We start from the raw sequence: 16006 nt of genomic DNA, 5'->3' as shown, positions 1-16006 counted from the left end.
CTGCCCAGAGTGCAGTGAGCCGACACGTGCTCTGAGCTCGGCTCTGTCCTGGGTGCTGGGGGCACAGAGGGGCCGGTGCTGGCCTGGCTTTCACGGGGACAGATACAGACAAGGTGCATCACGTGTGCGACGTGCAACAGAGAGGAAACCATCAGAGCTTTAAGAGCTGAGTCTTGAAGAACAGGTAGGAGTCTGCCCGCAATACGTGCAAAGGGCACGCTGGGCAGGGGGCACGGCACGGGCAAAGGTGAGGAGGCAGGAGACAGGGTGGTGTGTGGGGGACTTGCAGGCACAAAAGGCCAACAGCCGTTTTCCCGGATGGTCGCCACCGCCCCCCCCAAGCGGCCCCCCTCCCATAGGTGAGCCAAGGTCTGGGGCTTTGCCATCAGTCCCGCCCCCTGGAGAATCTGGAAGGGAAATATTGACACAACCACCCCCTACCCAGACAGGAGATGACATTTCCGTTGACGGCGCGTGGTGCCAGCATATGGCTCCCACCGTCATGTTGGGGAACACGAGTGATTGCCACATAATGAGATGCTCAGTGCGCTGCTGGGGCCACACCACGGGCCGCGCCGCCCACTCACCATATCTGCTGTTAAACAGGATCTGCACACACTCCCGGAGCGTGTTGATGTCCTCGGTTTCTTTTATGAAGGCGTCCCACTTCTCTATCAAAACACAGGAGGTACAAGTGAGGGCCCGTCGGAGCAGGGACCCCATGGCTTGGCTGCCTCTTGCCTCCCTGTCCACCCCCATAGCAGTAGATATTGCTCAGGCTCATTCAGTCCATCCTGGGCCTCTCCTGAGTCTTGACCTTGAAAACCTAACCCTCATGCTTTGTGCACCCGGGGTCTCACCCAGCTTTGGCCCTGTTGGAGTCCCTCGAACCCTCAGCCCTGCTGGCCTCTCCCATAAAACCAAAGCCTCTGCTTCAACTTAATATTAATAACTAGAGCGATCATTTGGTTCATTAAAATTATAAAAGGAACATCTTTAATTTATTAAGTACTTATCTGTGCTAAGCACTTAATATGTATAATATCCTACTTAATCCCTCAGGACAATGTGCGGAAATAGATATTATTCCCATTTTGCAGGTGGGAAAACCGAGGCTCAGAGAGGCTGAGTAACTTGCCTGAGATCACCCAGCTAGTATCTGCTGAGATTCTATCTCTGCTTGTATCTCTTGCCCACCACGGCCTCCCACCATGCCGTTCTGCCTGGACATCCAGGTCCCCTCCCTGCCTGGGATGCAGCTTGTTTGTGGCAGTGGTGGTCTCCATTCTGATCCCAGGAAACTAGGTTTCTTAAAGAACCTTTCACTGAAGGTGAGGCTGAGACCTCCATAAGGCAAAGTTGCTGGGAAGTCTCACTACATCCCTTTTTGGTACAAATGAATCCCAAACTTTCTGGTTCTCTGTACTGTGTGGTACTTTTAAAATCTGTCTACATATTTTTTTGACCCTTGTTCCTTCATGAGGTGGAGTTTAATTCCTCTCTCTCCCTTGGATATGAACTGGACCAAGTTCCTGACTTCTAATGGGTAGGATATGGCAGAAGTGACAGTGATTTCTGAGGCTGGGTCATAAAAGACGTGGTTCCTTCCTTACTCTCTCTCAGATCACTAGCTCCAAGAAACCAGTCGCCACGTTTTGAGGACGCTTAAGCAGCCCTGAAGAGGCCCAGGTAGTAAGGAATAGGTATCCTGCCAACAGCCACATGGGTGAGCTGGAAGTGGATCCTCCAGCCCCAATCGAGCCTTCGGATGATCACAGCCCCAGCTGACATCCTGAGAAATTCTGAGCCAAGACCACCCAGCTAAGCTGCTCCTGAGTTCTCACCCACAGAAACCGTAAGGTATAAATGCTTGTCATTTTAAGCTACGTTTGGGGGCAATTTGGCATGCAGCAATATGTAACTGTTATATATTGGCTTCACTCTGGTTTCACTCACAAGTCCCTTGTGCGGTGCCATTCCTCCTTTCTCTCACAAAGACCCAGTGGACACACATCCATTTCAGTAATAAGCACCACCCCAGTCCTGGATCCCCGCTCTGGTCAGGGTGCTGCCACGGGCACTGTCCTACCTGACTTGTCATGGACGATGGAGAAGAGGATGCGCTTAGAGGCATGGACGTTCTGAATGAGAGGACCGCCAGGCCCAGTGGGCTTCTGTCCTGGACAAGGGAGCGGAAAGGTACAGGTTCCAGGTGGGCCCCAAGAGGGGTTCCCCAGATCTGGCCTGAGTGCACGGGCTGGGGCTCTGGGGTAACAGTCTCCCCCACCAGGGAGAACCCAGGACTGAGCCCTGTGATCATGAACTCAAGGCAAGTTCCCTGACCAGAGGCCCGAGACATTCTTTAGCAGAGTGTGCTCTCCGAATGGCAGATCGGGGAGGGCAGGACGTCCCAGGTCACACTTTACAGATGGGGACACTTGTTTCAGGCATATAAGTCCCAGCCCCCTGCTCAGCCCTCATGGCTGTGGAGGGGAGGGGGTGTCCTTTTTTCTCCTTCTCATAATAACAATAACAGTTAAGTATAACTTATAAGCACCTACTCTGTGCCAAGCACTGGACTCGGTGCTTTAATACAGAGGTTCTCAAACTTGAGCACCCGTCGGAAACACTTGGTGGACTCGTCAGTTTGCAGGCAGCTGGGGCTCACCCCGCCCCCAAAGTGCCAGATGCAGCAGGGCTGTGGCTGGGCCTGAGAATGTGCATTTCTAATGTGCTCTGTCATTTCATCACGATAACAGCCCAGCGAGACAGGTACTACTGGCATCTCCATTTTACAGATGAGGAAACTGAGGCTCAAAGAGGTAGAGATTTGCCCTGGGACACGTAGCCATTAAGTACAGGGGTCAAAATATGGACACAGGTCTTTCTCAGGCCCAGCTGTTCCTTTTCTTATGCTTCCAGTACCCCTAATCCACACTGGGTGGAGGTAGTAGGTGCTCATTAAATGCGCGTACCTGATTAGCATGTCTACTCTCTCCCTCCATAGACTCCCGTGGGAGTCCTTTCGGGCATCTCTTGGTCCCAGGCAAGGATACTGTTCACAGATGACTGGGCAGAGGCCCGGGGTCTGACTGAGTCCAAGCTACCACGCCTTCTGTCCCGTCCCAGCTCCTTGCTCCAACATGCCCCCTGCAGCCCTGAGCACCCCGACCTGCCCTGGGAAGCTGCCCCTGCATGAGTGACCTCTGTCCCACCCCCCCCCCACCCCCCAGACTCGGGAGTCCCAGCAGCAGCTTACCACAGCAGTCTGGGAAGTCTTGGGCAGTGGGGGCCTTGGGCTCAGGCCCGGGCCGGCCGAGGCCCAGGTCACTGGAGGCAAGAGGGCAGGCGGGTGCCTCCTGCTTGAGCTCCCGCGCGGTGCGGTTGGCAAGGGCGGTGCTGTACAGGAAGCTGGCCACGGACGAGGAGGTGGCGGCTGGGGGCAGGTCCTGGGGTGGCCCCTTGGGGGCCTGGCCGTGCAGGCCACAGTCCCGAGACCCCTTGGCTATCAGGGAGATGCCATTCAACTCCACCAGGGCCTTCGAGTCCCGCCCGCCATCCTCGAGCGGCCTGGGTGAAGGAAAGGACACAAGACAGCTTCATCCACCTGTCCCACCAGGGGTATGTCTTCCCCGAGCCCTCCCTCTGCAGAACACGACAGCCCGTGAAGTATGCATGACCAGTCCCCATTTTACAGGTCGGGGTGCAGGCCCGGGTGGGGGTGTGACGTGCCCAGGGCCACACGGCTGGGCCACCCAAGGACCTGGGCCCTGCCCCGTGGCCTCTGTGTCCCCTCTCTACCAATCACATCCTTTCAGCTGCAGCTGATCGCCTCGCACCCCCTAACGCATCGCTCGTGCACTGGCCGCGGTGCCCGAGCCCTGACGGGCCACGTTCAGCCCTCAGGCTGCTTCCTGGCTGCCCCAGAGATCGGTACCCTCCCCGGCCCAGCCTCCATGACCTCATGGCCCGTCAGTCCCTAATGGAGCCCTCGGCTGACAACCCAAGCAAGCACCCACGATGTGGCTTCCCGCCTCCATGCTTTTGCACGGGCTGTTCCTGATACCTGGAGTGCTACTGGTGCTATTTCTTCCCCAACCAAGGCTCTCTGCAACACAGAAGTCCCCCGGGGAAGACTTCCGTGACTCCACACCTGGCTCAGAGCATGCTCTGTGACTGAGTTTCTGCCTCACCTCTGCCATCGGACTGGGAGCTCTTACAACCAGGGTCCCCTGTGGGAGTCTGAAGCCCCCTGCCCTCGGGCAGGACAAGCGGCCACGAGCGGCTGAGCCCGCACGGAAGCAGGTCATCGCCCGGCCCGGCCTGGGCCCCAGGGTCCAGCCACCAGGCCCCGGGCCGGCCGCTCCCAGGCGGGCTGCCTCACTCACCTCTTGAGTTTGAAGCGGATCCGGTGGCTGTGCTCCAGGATGGCCATGAGGGCCTTGGGGTCGTACTCGGCCGGCCTCCGGAAGGCCAGGCCCTCGGGCAGCCCCTGCACAGCCAGCAGCCCCGGCTCCCGGAGCAGCCTCTCGTAGGGCAGCGGCACCACGCTGGCCCGGCCCAGGGCCTCGCCTGTGGGAGGGGTCGAGGAGGGGGCCTAGTATGAGACGGCAGCCGGGCTGTGGTGAGCACGGGACGCGCCCCGGAGCTGGGGCCGCGCTGAGTGACGCCCTGTGGTGCCGGATCCCCAGGAAACAGGACCCCAGAGGCCCCTTCACTGCAAACCTCCCACAGAATAAGCCCCTGCCGGCGGTGAGGGGGGCGGCAGGGGCTGTGGACAGGGGCCTGCGGCCTGCACCTGAGAGCTGGGGCTGCCCCATCGAGGGGGTTCCCTGCTTCCCCCGCCATTCTCCTCTCTGGGCATCTGGGTGGAGGGGAAAGCAGGCCCCGGGGCTGCGAGCAGCGGGTGAGGAGAGAGGGGTGAGGGAGAGAAACTGCAAGAAAACAGCCACAGGAAGGAAGGGAAAAGGAAAGCGAGGGAGAGGAGGGCAGGTAAGGAAGGGAGGAATGGAGAGGAAGCAGAAGAGAGAGGAGACAGGATGAGACGCTGCTGAGCACGCGGGAAGGGGCGGGGGAGGGAGGGCCGAGCTCTGGGCTCACAGACATCTGCTGCCTCCCACCTGGAGCCAGAAGGAAGCCCCTCCCCTCATAATCACCTCTGATTCTGCCCGAGGCAGGCAAGGGGGGTCAGAGCAGAGTGAGCAGGGGTGCAGGGGGCTCTGGGCGTGAACCCTGCAACTGGCAAAAGCGTCTGCAGTGGCACAGCCAACCATGCGTGACAAGTCCTCCCATCCCCGGGGCCAGCATGCCCACCAGGGCCTCCGGGCCCCCTACCCCTCTTGGCCTCCTCCTGACATCTAGACAACAGCAGGAGTCCCCCCACCCCACCCCGACCTTTGCTCCACAGAACCAAAGGCTGCATTAGGGAAAGGAATAAAGCAAATTAGAAATCATGGGGTGGGACCCTTAGGGACGGAAGGGACCCGCATGAGGTCACCCAGGGAGTGTGAAGGTCACCACTGGGCCAGAGACTCTGCAACCTGACACTTCCCAAGGGAGACCAGGCCTGCCTGTCCCCTCCCCTCTTCCACCCCAAAGGTAGTACTTGGCTGGGCAGTTAGCCTTCACTCAGTCATTCAACAAACACCCTCTGAGAGCCCACTGTTGCTGGGCTCTGAAGTGCAGGCTAGGAACAGCAGAAAGAGCAGATACAGTCCCTGATCCTGGAGAGCAACTGGACGAGTGAGGACACAGGGCATAGTGGGTGCCCAGAGGAGGCCTTAACCAAGCTCAGAGCTGGGGGCTTCCTGGAGCTGAGCCTTAGAGAGCAATGAGGCGTCCACCAGACAGAGGAGGGGAAGGTCGGCCCAAAGGTCACAGCAGGTGTGAAATGAGGCCAGAATGAGCAGGAGAATAGGAGGTGGGTCAGCGTGGCTGGAGGGGGCTGGGGACGGGCCGTGGTAGGGTCTGATGCCACGCCCAGGGTGACAGGGAGCCCGAGTAGGCAGCGGAGGGAAGAGCTTTGTGGTCAGACTTGTGCTTTGGGAAGATGCCCTTGGTCACAGGGCAGGTGGGGACAGCAGGGAGCTGGGCTGGTGGCGAGGAGACAGGGCAAGCCTGGGGCCTCTTCGAGGCACAAGGGAGCAGTGAGCAGCGCCAGGGCAGGAGTGGTAGGGATGTTGGTTCAGGGAATGGGGCTGGGACAGCAGATCCACGCCTGGGGATGCAGAATGAGGGAGGGCTGGGGGTGGGGAGAGAAGGAACCCACGCCTTGAGGTTCCGCCCAGGGCCTGTAGTGGGGCAGGAGGGGGCCTCCTCCTCTGGGCAGGGCTGGGGGCTCCCACCCGCCTGGGGGCCCCAAATGGAATGAGGAAGGATCTTACTATAAAGAACATCAAACACCTCCTCTACCATCTTCCGCAGAAGGTACACGTCCGAGCCATGTTCCAGGGCAGACCGTGGGATGTTCCGGCTGCCACCCTCACCCCGAGGCACCTTCTTGGGGTGCTCTGCCTCCGGCTCCTTCCACGGGGGCCCTCCTGTGGGACACAGAGCACGCGGGGCCATGGTGAGTACTCATCACACCACCAGCCCAGTGAGCTGGGATGTCCCTGCCCTGTGCTAAGCCCTGTAGCTGGGCACCCAACACGGAGTGCAAGTGGATGAATGAAGGAAGAATAAATGGGTGAGTGAGGCCTGCCCCAACCGCCCTGCCTAGGGCCAGGGCTGCTTACCTCAGGGTTCCCAGTGCCCAGCAGAGGGCACTCATCCCTGCTCACCTCTAACTCGCTGTGTGACCTTACGCAAGTCCCTTCCCTCTCTGGGCCTCAGTCTGTGAGCTCTCATGAGAGACCAGATGGGCTGGCTCAGAACTGGGGTTCAATGAATGTCTGTTCCATCACTTATTTCTTTTTTCTTTTCTTTTTTAAAAATATTTATTTATTTATTATTTATTTGTTTTGGCTGTGCCGGGTCTTAGTTGCAGCACACAGGCTCTTTAGTTGCGGCATGTGGACTCTTAGTTGCGGCATGCAGACTTCTTAGTTGCGGCATGCATGCGGGATCTAGTTCCCCAAACAAGGGATCGAACCCGGGCCCCCCGCACTGGGAGCATGGAGTCTTAGCCACTGGACCACCAGGGAAGTCCCCCATCACCTATTTCTGAATTAACCAGTTGAGGCCCTAGTTTTCTGCTCTGCCAGATGGGGAGATGATGGGGACTCCACCAAGAGGCTGAGGGTCTGGGAAGAGGCAGGTTCATGCCAGGCTGGGCCAGGGTGGGGGCCTGGGAGTGTCCGTGGATCCCTGGGTTGGGAAGATGCTAGGCACTGCACTGGAAAGGGGATGAGAAGAGGGCTTGGGGGCGCCCCTCCCAGCTTGGAGTGTGCTCTCCTCTGGGACCTGAGAAGCTTGAAATAGACCAGCCAAGTTCCCGGTGCTATAAATAGCAGCCGTGCCTGGCTCTGGGAAGCCAGGTGCACCTTCCCCAGGCCCCAGTCTGGCTCCCAGCCTGGCCATCTAGGGCCTCAGGACCCTGCCACTGCCCACCCTACACCGGTCCAGCCCCCTGCCCAACCTTGGAGAGGGTACAGGTTTTGAGGGCCGGGTGGGAGAGGGGGCTGGCTGGGGAAGTGGCTGGACCCCAGTAACGATACGCCCCAGCACGGTGTGTGTGTGTGGTGGGGGGACAGCCTTCCCAGAAATGGCTGATCCCAGGGTCCAGGCCCAGGCCGGGGTCGGGTGATGGAAATGCTGATAACGGTGCGAAAAACAGATGGTGTTTAGCGAGTGCAAACTAAGTGCCAGGCACTGTTCTAAGTGCTCGCTGTGTATTAATTCGTTTAATCCTCAGATCGACCCAGGACAGGGTAGCAGTGTCCTCCCCTTTCACAGGTGAAGAGGCTGAGGCCCAGCAGGCAGCAGCTGGCAGAGCCAGGACGTGGGCCCAGGCGTCTGCCTCTAGGGCCTGCTCTTAACCCCAAGATCTCTGAGTCCCAACTTCTGGGCTAGAATGCCCGCCCAGGCTCTAACCCCATAGGACTTCATCCACCACGAAGGGGAAGCTGAGCTGCCTCGGGAGCTCCCCGCCAAGCTGGGGCGTAGGCGTGGATGGAAGTTTAGGGCACAGGAAGCTGCGAGGGGTGGGGGGCAGTCAGGCATGGGCGCTGGGGCGGAGGGGCACCGATGGGGCCAGGGGCGGGAGGGATGTCAGTCTGGAGGCTGGGGAGGCGTCTGCCAGGCAGAGGGGAGGAGCGAGGGCCTTCCAGGTGGGGAACAGCAGGGACAAAAGGCAGTGGTGAGCAGGGACACACAGAGCCGGGGAACGTGTACTTTAGCACAGCGCAGCCTGGTGAGCTCCAGGGATGCTGGGAGGAGAGAGTGCAGAGGCCGGGGCTGCTTATGAGGGGCCCTGACGGCCTAGGGAGCATTGAAGAGTCGGGGGCTTCGGAACGACCCCTCTGCCTCGGGGGTCCCGGCTCACAGCTCTGAGTGCTGGTGCTGGTTTCTTCTGGGAGCAACCAGGACCCTTTGGCAGGGGTCCCGGGGGTGCCCATGCTGCATCCCTCGTTTTTCTTTTTTTGGCTGTGCCACGTAGCATGGGGGATCTTAGTTCCCCAGCCAGGGCTTGAACCCGCGTCCCCTGCATTGGAAGCGCGGAGTCTTAATCACCGGACCTCCAGGGAAGTCCCTGCATCCCCCCTGTTTCGAAGGGGTGCGGCCGAAAGAGCAAACTCCACCTCCATCACTCGTCAGCTGTGTGTCCCCTATGGTTACACTCACTGCATCTCATTTTCTCATTTGTAAACCGGTGATGACTGTTTCCCGAGCCTGCTGGGAACAGTAAACAGCACCAGCACGTGGCCCAGCCCGTGGCTCTATTTATCACATCATCCCTAGCTGCTCCCGTTTCCAGAGCATTTCCTACGTGCTGGACAAGTCCTCAGTCACGTCATCCCCACGGGCCACCGGGAGGCGGCTCCAAGATTCTGCTACTGTAACAGGGTCAGTGCCAGCCTCTGACGTCAGGATAAGTGAGTTCGTGCTTAAAGGGTGTCGCACACAACAGGCGCTCAGTAAGTATTAGCTGAGCACGTGCACTGGGTCCCTGCATCAGGGCCGCACAGCAACTGGGCCACAGTGTCCCCTTCGTCCACGAGCACATGGAGGCAGCTGGGTCTGGCTTGCCCAGAGTCTCTATCGGCCGAGGGGCTGCTGTGTGACTCCAACGAAAACTGTGGCCGCCCCTGATAACGCCACATTGGGAAGCTTGCAGCAGCCCCTCCTGCCCAGTGTCTCCTCCCACACAGGGCCACCCGGTGTTGCTCCAGGGACCCAGCAACGCGCCAGAGCTCCTCCCCTCAGGGACAGTGGGGACTGGCCCTCTGGAGCCCCGAGTACTCACGGCAGAACCTGAGGAAGTCTGACTGCAGCTCCTTGCGGGCGTTTAGGAACATCCTCCCCTTCTCGGTGCCGACCACGAAGGCGCTCTCATCATGTACAGCGACACAGGCCACTTCTGCGTTCAGCTTGGAGAGCGCTGAGCACTGCCGGGGGAGCAGGGATGTAAGCCGGGGGAAGGATCCCCCACTCTGGACACCCCCAGTGCCAGCTTTGGGGGGTGGGAGGTGAGCTCCCAGCTGCCCGAGATCCCACCAGCAGCTCCAGGGAGAGGTCACCGTCCCAACGTTCTGGGTCTTAGACTGCAGTGGGAATGAACGAACGACACCCACAGAGCTTGGCCAAGGTCAGGGGAAGAAGACAAGGTTACAGGGGCTGGAGGAGGACGTGGCCTGTGCCCCTTCCTCCTCCTTGCTCTGGGGTGGGCTTCCTGCCTCGGGCCTGGCCCCAGCCTCAGGAATGATCCTGTCCTGGGCTCTCTCCAAGTCCTGGATGAGGAGGTGGGAGGGGTCCCAGGAGAACCAAGGCACAGACAGATCCAGGCTTCAATCCTGCATCAGCCTCTTCCTACAAGTCACGCCCTTCTCTGGGCCCCAATTTCCAAATGTGTAGAATGCGGACAAGCAGCCCAGCTCCCAGAGTTGTAATGGGCTTGTTGTGGGGATTCAATGGGGCCCGGTTGGTGGGAAAGAGTCTCTAAACCGGGGCATCCCGTGTGGGTATGAGGCAAAGAGGTTCTTTTTGCAGCCCCAGAGTTGAGATTGGCAGGCCTACTGCACAGGAAGGCCTAACACAGGGGGCCCTGCGACCAAGACCACCAGCATCTCAGGCCTACTTCACTGGGAAAACCCTGCCTGCAAAGCTCGTGGCGTACGGTCGGTGCCTGATAAATGCTGGTTTTTATCTGAGTTAGCGCTCTGCGGACAGTCGGGAAGCCTGGCTTCTAATCGCAGTTCCACTGCTGTGTGATCTAGGACAGGTTCTACAACCTCTCTGAGCCGTGATCATGCCTTTAGTGCCAGCTCCGGCTTGGAGTCGCTCCGGTGAGGAAGCTGGGGACATCTCAGGGCCAGCAGGACTGTCCCCCGGGAGCTCCTGGGGGCAGGGATGGTGTTCATTTCCGGCTCTCTAAGATGAAAACCAAACCCCACTGCTCCCTTGCCCTGTGGTAACACTGTATAACAGAGACGATAAACGGATTCAACCGTTTCCAAGGAGTGGCCAGCAGAGCCGGAGGAGAGCCTTCCCTGCGTTGCACGGTCACTTCTCAGCTGAAGAAGCTGAGGCCACCGTAGGGAGTAGACTCACCCACAGGCACAGAGAATGGGAGTCAGGAGGAAATGCCTGGAAAAGGGTCTGAGACTGGGTGGGAGGAGGTGATGATCGGACCGCACTTTGGCCCCAATCTTCCTGCAGGCCGCCTGAGAACCTGGCCCCAGGCCCGCTGGGTGCCGGCGTTAAGTCACTGCCAAGTAAGTGCCGCTGTCACCCACGAGGTCCCTTAGGAAACCTGTAAAGGCCTTGTCGCAGGGCGGGGGGAGCCTGTCTTGTTCATGCCACCAGGACAGCTACAGGGTCACTGGCTCCTCCAAGGAGCCTCTGAAAGACCCTTTAGACCAGCACTGGACCCTGGAATTTCTGCAATGATGAAAATGTTCTATTTCTACACTGTCTGATACCACAGCCACTAGCCACATGTGGCCCCTGAACTCTTGTAATGAAGTTAGTGTGATGGAGTAACTGAATTGTTTAATTTTCACAAATTACAATTAAAATATCGACTGTCACGTGTGGCTAGTGGCTGTGGCACTGGCCGTCGCTGCCTGTGTCAACTGTACCGCCACCACCACACCAAGCTGACATTGCTACCGGCACAGGGCTGAGCTCCTGGGGCCCCCCCTCCTCATGAAGGCCACTCTGTACAGGGGAGGGGTCAAACCCAGCTGGCCTTCCCAGGGGTGTCTACCACCTCTGCCCCAAATACCACCTAAGCAGCCCTTGAGCTGCCTGCAGCTGGAATAGCCTGGAGGGAGGCCCTTTGTCCTTGGGACACTGTAGACTTTGCCCCTGGGAGCCCACTTTAAAAACTAATCATGCTCTGTGACATCAGGCAAAGTACTGCCCTCTCTGAAGTTCAACTTCACTGAACCAAAATGCAGGGGGTGCAGCTACCTGATGCCAGACAGATTTTTTTTTTTTTTTTTTTTTTTTTGAAGACACCTGCCTACCCTCTATCACAGAACTTGCCCCAGGAAAAGTCTACAGGAAAATGATATTATTATTTTCTCTCTCCCTCTCTCTTTTTTTTTTTTTTTTGGCTGAGCCGTGCAGCTTGTGGGATCTTAGTTCCCCTACCGGGGATCAAACCCGGGCCCTTGGCAGTGAAAGCTCTGAGTCCTAACCGCTAGACCGCCAGGGAATTAATTCCCTATTATTTTCTCATTTGGGATAAACTGCTATAGGTTTAGGTATGGAGGCAAGGGTGTCAGAGGAGTGATGCAGTTACAGCCCTGGCTTTAAGAACGGGGGTGACAGTTTCTAATGAATCACTGTGACGCATTACCCTCCAGGTGACCTGCTGGGAGGGAGACTTGTGACCATCCCAGGGATGGGACTTCAACTGTAAGAGGTGGCACAACGAAGACGGGGTGAGGGGGCGAGGGGGCGAGGGCTGGAGTTCCACACACTTGACCTCACTTAAGCCTCCCACCCCCGGCGTCGGCAGACAGGCCTTGTAGCAGACGGGGACTCTGAGGCTCAGGTCGGCTAGGGCTCCTGTGAGCAGCAGGGGTTACAAAGGCTGGCTGCCCCACTCCTCCAGGGGCGAGCAGGGGCACTCACCATGGAATCTAAGGCAGACACGAGGCTGGTGATGATCTCGTCTTTGCGGGCGATGGCGGAGTTCCAGCGGTCAGGCCCACAGCCGTTTGTGGGGACGTCGCAGCGCTTTCCCAGCAAGGCCATGGTCGCCTGGATGGAGGAAGGGAAGAGGCGGAGGTGGCCATGGGCCATAGGGCGTGGCATGCCACCACTAACCCGCCAGGCCCCCGGGATCCCCAAGGCCACCTCGACTTCCCAGGTGGGACAAATCAAGAGCTGGCCTTTTCTCCACCTAAGGGTCTTACATGCATGATGGGGTTTGAGCTCTGACAGGCCTGGACACACAGCAGCCTGCACACGGCCCGTACAGGTGTGGGAACAGACGGCAGGATAACGGAGGCGGGTGCCTCAGGGCACGTCTCCCGAGTCTGCACCCCCAGAGCCAAAGCCACAAGCAGTGTGCCCGGCAGGCCCTAAATGCCAACTCTGCCTACGCACACCCCTCTGGCCATGGCCCTCCCTCGCCCACACGCCCTCCATGGCTCCCTGCTGCCCACATTAGCTCCCGACTCCTCAGCTTGGTATTCAAGGGTCTAGACTCTTGTCCCTCGCTTCAACTCCTCCTTATACCCCATGCTCTAGGCACTCTAAGTGTCACCACCCTCCAAACATACGGACATCCTTCACGGCTCCTCAGCTGTCACCAGTTCTGTTCTCCCTGAGTGCCCTCCCTGGCCCCTTTGGCATCTACTGACTGCCCCCTTAGCGCTTTTTTTTTTTTTTTTTTTTTTTGCGGTACGCGGGCCTCTCACTGTCGTGGCCTCTCCCGTTGCGGAGCACAGGCTCCGGACGCGCAGGCTCAGCGGCCATGGCTCACAGGCCCAGCCGCTCCGCGGCATGTGGGATCTTCCCGGACCGGGGCATGAACCCACGTCCCCTGCATCGGCAGGCGGACTCTCAACCACTGCGCCACCAGGGAAGCCCTGCCCCCTTAGCTTTTAATTGTCACCTCTGCTGGGAAGGTGCCCTGGATTGCCCCACCTCCTGTCCCTTCCTGCTCAGGCTGGTCAGGTGTCCCTGGCCTCCCACCTGTCCCCGAGTCCCCCCATCACAGCTGTGTGTCAAGTCACATGCTCCCCGGGGGAAGGCCGCCACCCCAAGGCCGTGGAACTTCGGTCTACTTCCTGGCTTCCAGGACTGAATCTCAGAGGTGCAGAGAGATACCACAGGGCAGAGGCCCCTTCACCTCAGGTGAGGTTTCCCCAACACAGGACGTTGCCCCTCGTCATGAGGTTCCCGGAGGACAGAGCTGTATCCTCCCCCCTTACTGAGGCGCCCTCAGATCAGGGCGTCATAGCGGGACTACAGCAGGCAGGGAACAAGTCTGCTGGCCCTGTATTACCCAGCCGGGCCTGGGCCCCACTAGATACAAAGGTCAGCCTCCCTCGGTCCCCGATCCATCCTGCCCCTCCCTTTCCTGACCCAGGAATCAGGTCCAGGGGGCCCACCCACAGGATGCCCCAGTGCCAGCATCTTCCTATGCGGCAGCTGTCCCCTCGCCAATCCAAGCAAAGGAGAAGGTAGAGGGCAGAGGCAGGAACGCTCAGTTTCCCTCCCCGGGCTCAGACCTTCTAGTGCTCTGTGCAAGGGCCCGAGGTGGCCAGTTCAGGGGTGGGATCAGGGAACAGAGCTGCAGGCATCAGAGGGAGCCTGTGAGTCCTGCCCTCTCTGCTTCTTGGGGGTAAAGGAGTCTGTGCATGTAACTGGGGTTGGGGGTCAGAGGTCCTGGGTAGGTGATGGCTGGGCCTGGCACCTAATATAGTGCCAAGTCCATAGTGTCTTCTGCCCCCTGGACTGTAAGCTCTATGAGGTCAGGGACTGGTCTGCCAATCACTGCTGCACCCCCAGTGCCAGTGTCCAGCTCAGCGTAGTCCAAACCACAGACTGTGGCCTTTTAGTGGGTTGTAAAATCGATGACACGGAACAGCAATCAGAGCACGTCACACATAACAAGGTGAGATGCATCCAGTGACAGAGACGGAAACATTCAAAGGAATTAGGGATGCAGCAGAGCTTGGCTCTGGACTCCATCCTGGCCCAAGTTGGCTACTTGGCTGTAGATAAATACTGATTTTAATAACAGGCCAGGGACTTCCCTGGTGGTGCAGGGGTTAAGAATCTGCCTGCCAATGCAGGGGACACGAGTTCGAGCCCTGGTCTGGGAAGATCCCCCACGCCGTGGAGCAACTAAGCCCGCGAGCCACAACAACTGAGCCCGTGTGCTGCAGCTACTGAAGCCTGCGCGCCTAGAGCCCACGCTCCGCAATAAGAGAAGCCACCGCCACGAGAAGCCTGCGCACCACGACGGAGAGTAGCCCCCGCTCGCCGCAACTAGAGAAAAGCCGGCGCACAGCAACGAAGACCCCACACAGCCAAAAGTAAATAAAATAAAATAAATTAAATTAAAACAAACAAACAAACAAAATAACTGGCCAGGTCAGCAGTTGGCCAAAATGTGTATGGGTTCACTTTGAAATGTTTATAAGATGTATTTCTTCTCCTAGGTTGCCGTATTTATTTATCTATTTTTGGCCATGCTGCACACACGTAGGATCCTCGTCCCCCGACCAGGGATCCGAACCTGTGATCCCTGCGGTGGAAGCGTGGAGCCCTAAGCACTGGACCACCAGGGAAGTCCCGGTTGCCTTATTTTCAATAAAAGCTCAAAACCCACGTTATTAAGGGATGCTGAGGGTATGAAAGGCCCCGATGGGACCCGCTAATGGACCAAGCATCAGCCAGGGCCCTTCTGTGGCACGAAGCCCCATCGCAGGTCTGTTGCACGACCAGCTGGGAGGTTTGCCTGCCTGGGGCGCGTGAAGTCTTGCCTCCTCCCCACAGCTGCCCCCTGCCCCCCAGTCCCTTGAGCCACTTCCAGAAAGGCCTCAGGCTGCCAGCCTCCCAGCTGCTGGAGCCCAAATCGAATCAGGGCAAAGCAGGAGGCACCAGACAGCACGCCAGCCCTGGCCTCCGGTCGCCCCAGACGGCTGCTGGCTCCTTCCAGCAAAGGTCCTAATCCATTTAGAAAGGAGCCAGGGACTCAGGGACGGAGGAGGAGGGGGCCGGGCTGTGGGCCATCCCCTGACTTCTAGTCCGTCTGGGCTCCCAGGACGCTCTGTCTGGAGCCGGAACCCAAGGAGGCCGAGCCCTAGGCAGCTGGGTGAGTTTGGGTAGGAGGGCAGAAGATCCTCCCGGGCCTTGGAGAGAGGGGCAGGCTCCCATGGCTGGAGCGGCTGTAGGTAGAACAGGGGGACCAGAGCGCTGGGCTGGGAGCCACGAGCCGTGAACCACACACGCAGTGAGACCCAGGCCTGAGGCTGCCAGGACCACATTGGACCAACCACCTAACCCCCCCGTTTTCTCATTTGTAAGGTGGGGCTACTTCTAATCTGAAAACGAGGGAGAAGACAACCACCCAATGAAACCAACAAACGACACAGAACAGAGCACGAAGTATGCTAGTTAACCAGGAGGCAAGTGCCCAAAAAACGAACAGGACAAAGTCCCCAGAGGGAGTGGATGGCAAGAACAGAGGCCACTGCCTGAGCCGTCACACACGCCACACACCAGCAAGCGAGGACGAGGGGCCGGGCGAGGCTGGAGGCAGCTAAGGGCTGCTCTGTGTCACCTGAGAGAGGATATCAGAAGTGACATCCTGGGTGATGGGTGGCTGGCTCCTGACCTGAGGCATGAGTGGCCAGGAAGCCCTCAGTGACAAGGGACTTCC

General features: G+C 58.7%; 1 protein-coding gene across 2 annotated transcripts in view; it reads right to left on the bottom strand.

The window, feature by feature from the left end:
- Window positions 1-12363, bottom strand: part of GTF2IRD1 (GTF2I repeat domain containing 1) — a 77020-nt gene extending 64657 nt beyond the window's left edge. For both annotated transcript variants that reach the window (XM_065891914.1, XM_065891915.1), the window contains exons 1-7: window positions 12241-12363; window positions 9404-9545; window positions 6384-6539; window positions 4389-4572; window positions 3260-3570; window positions 2090-2179; window positions 588-671 (exon numbers count right to left, since the gene is read on the bottom strand). In XM_065891914.1, the coding sequence (XP_065747986.1) occupies window positions 588-671; window positions 2090-2179; window positions 3260-3570; window positions 4389-4572; window positions 6384-6539; window positions 9404-9545; window positions 12241-12363 (1090 nt within the window). The remainder of the gene's footprint in view (window positions 1-587; window positions 672-2089; window positions 2180-3259; window positions 3571-4388; window positions 4573-6383; window positions 6540-9403; window positions 9546-12240) is intronic.
- Between the last annotated feature and the right edge of the window lie 3643 nt (window positions 12364-16006).

Source organism: Phocoena phocoena, chromosome 15 (assembly GCF_963924675.1).
Source record: "Phocoena phocoena chromosome 15, mPhoPho1.1, whole genome shotgun sequence".
Taxonomy (NCBI): Eukaryota; Metazoa; Chordata; class Mammalia; order Artiodactyla; family Phocoenidae; genus Phocoena; species Phocoena phocoena.
Note: the sequence above shows the minus strand (reverse complement) of the source record. Positions and strands in the feature narration are given on the sequence as shown.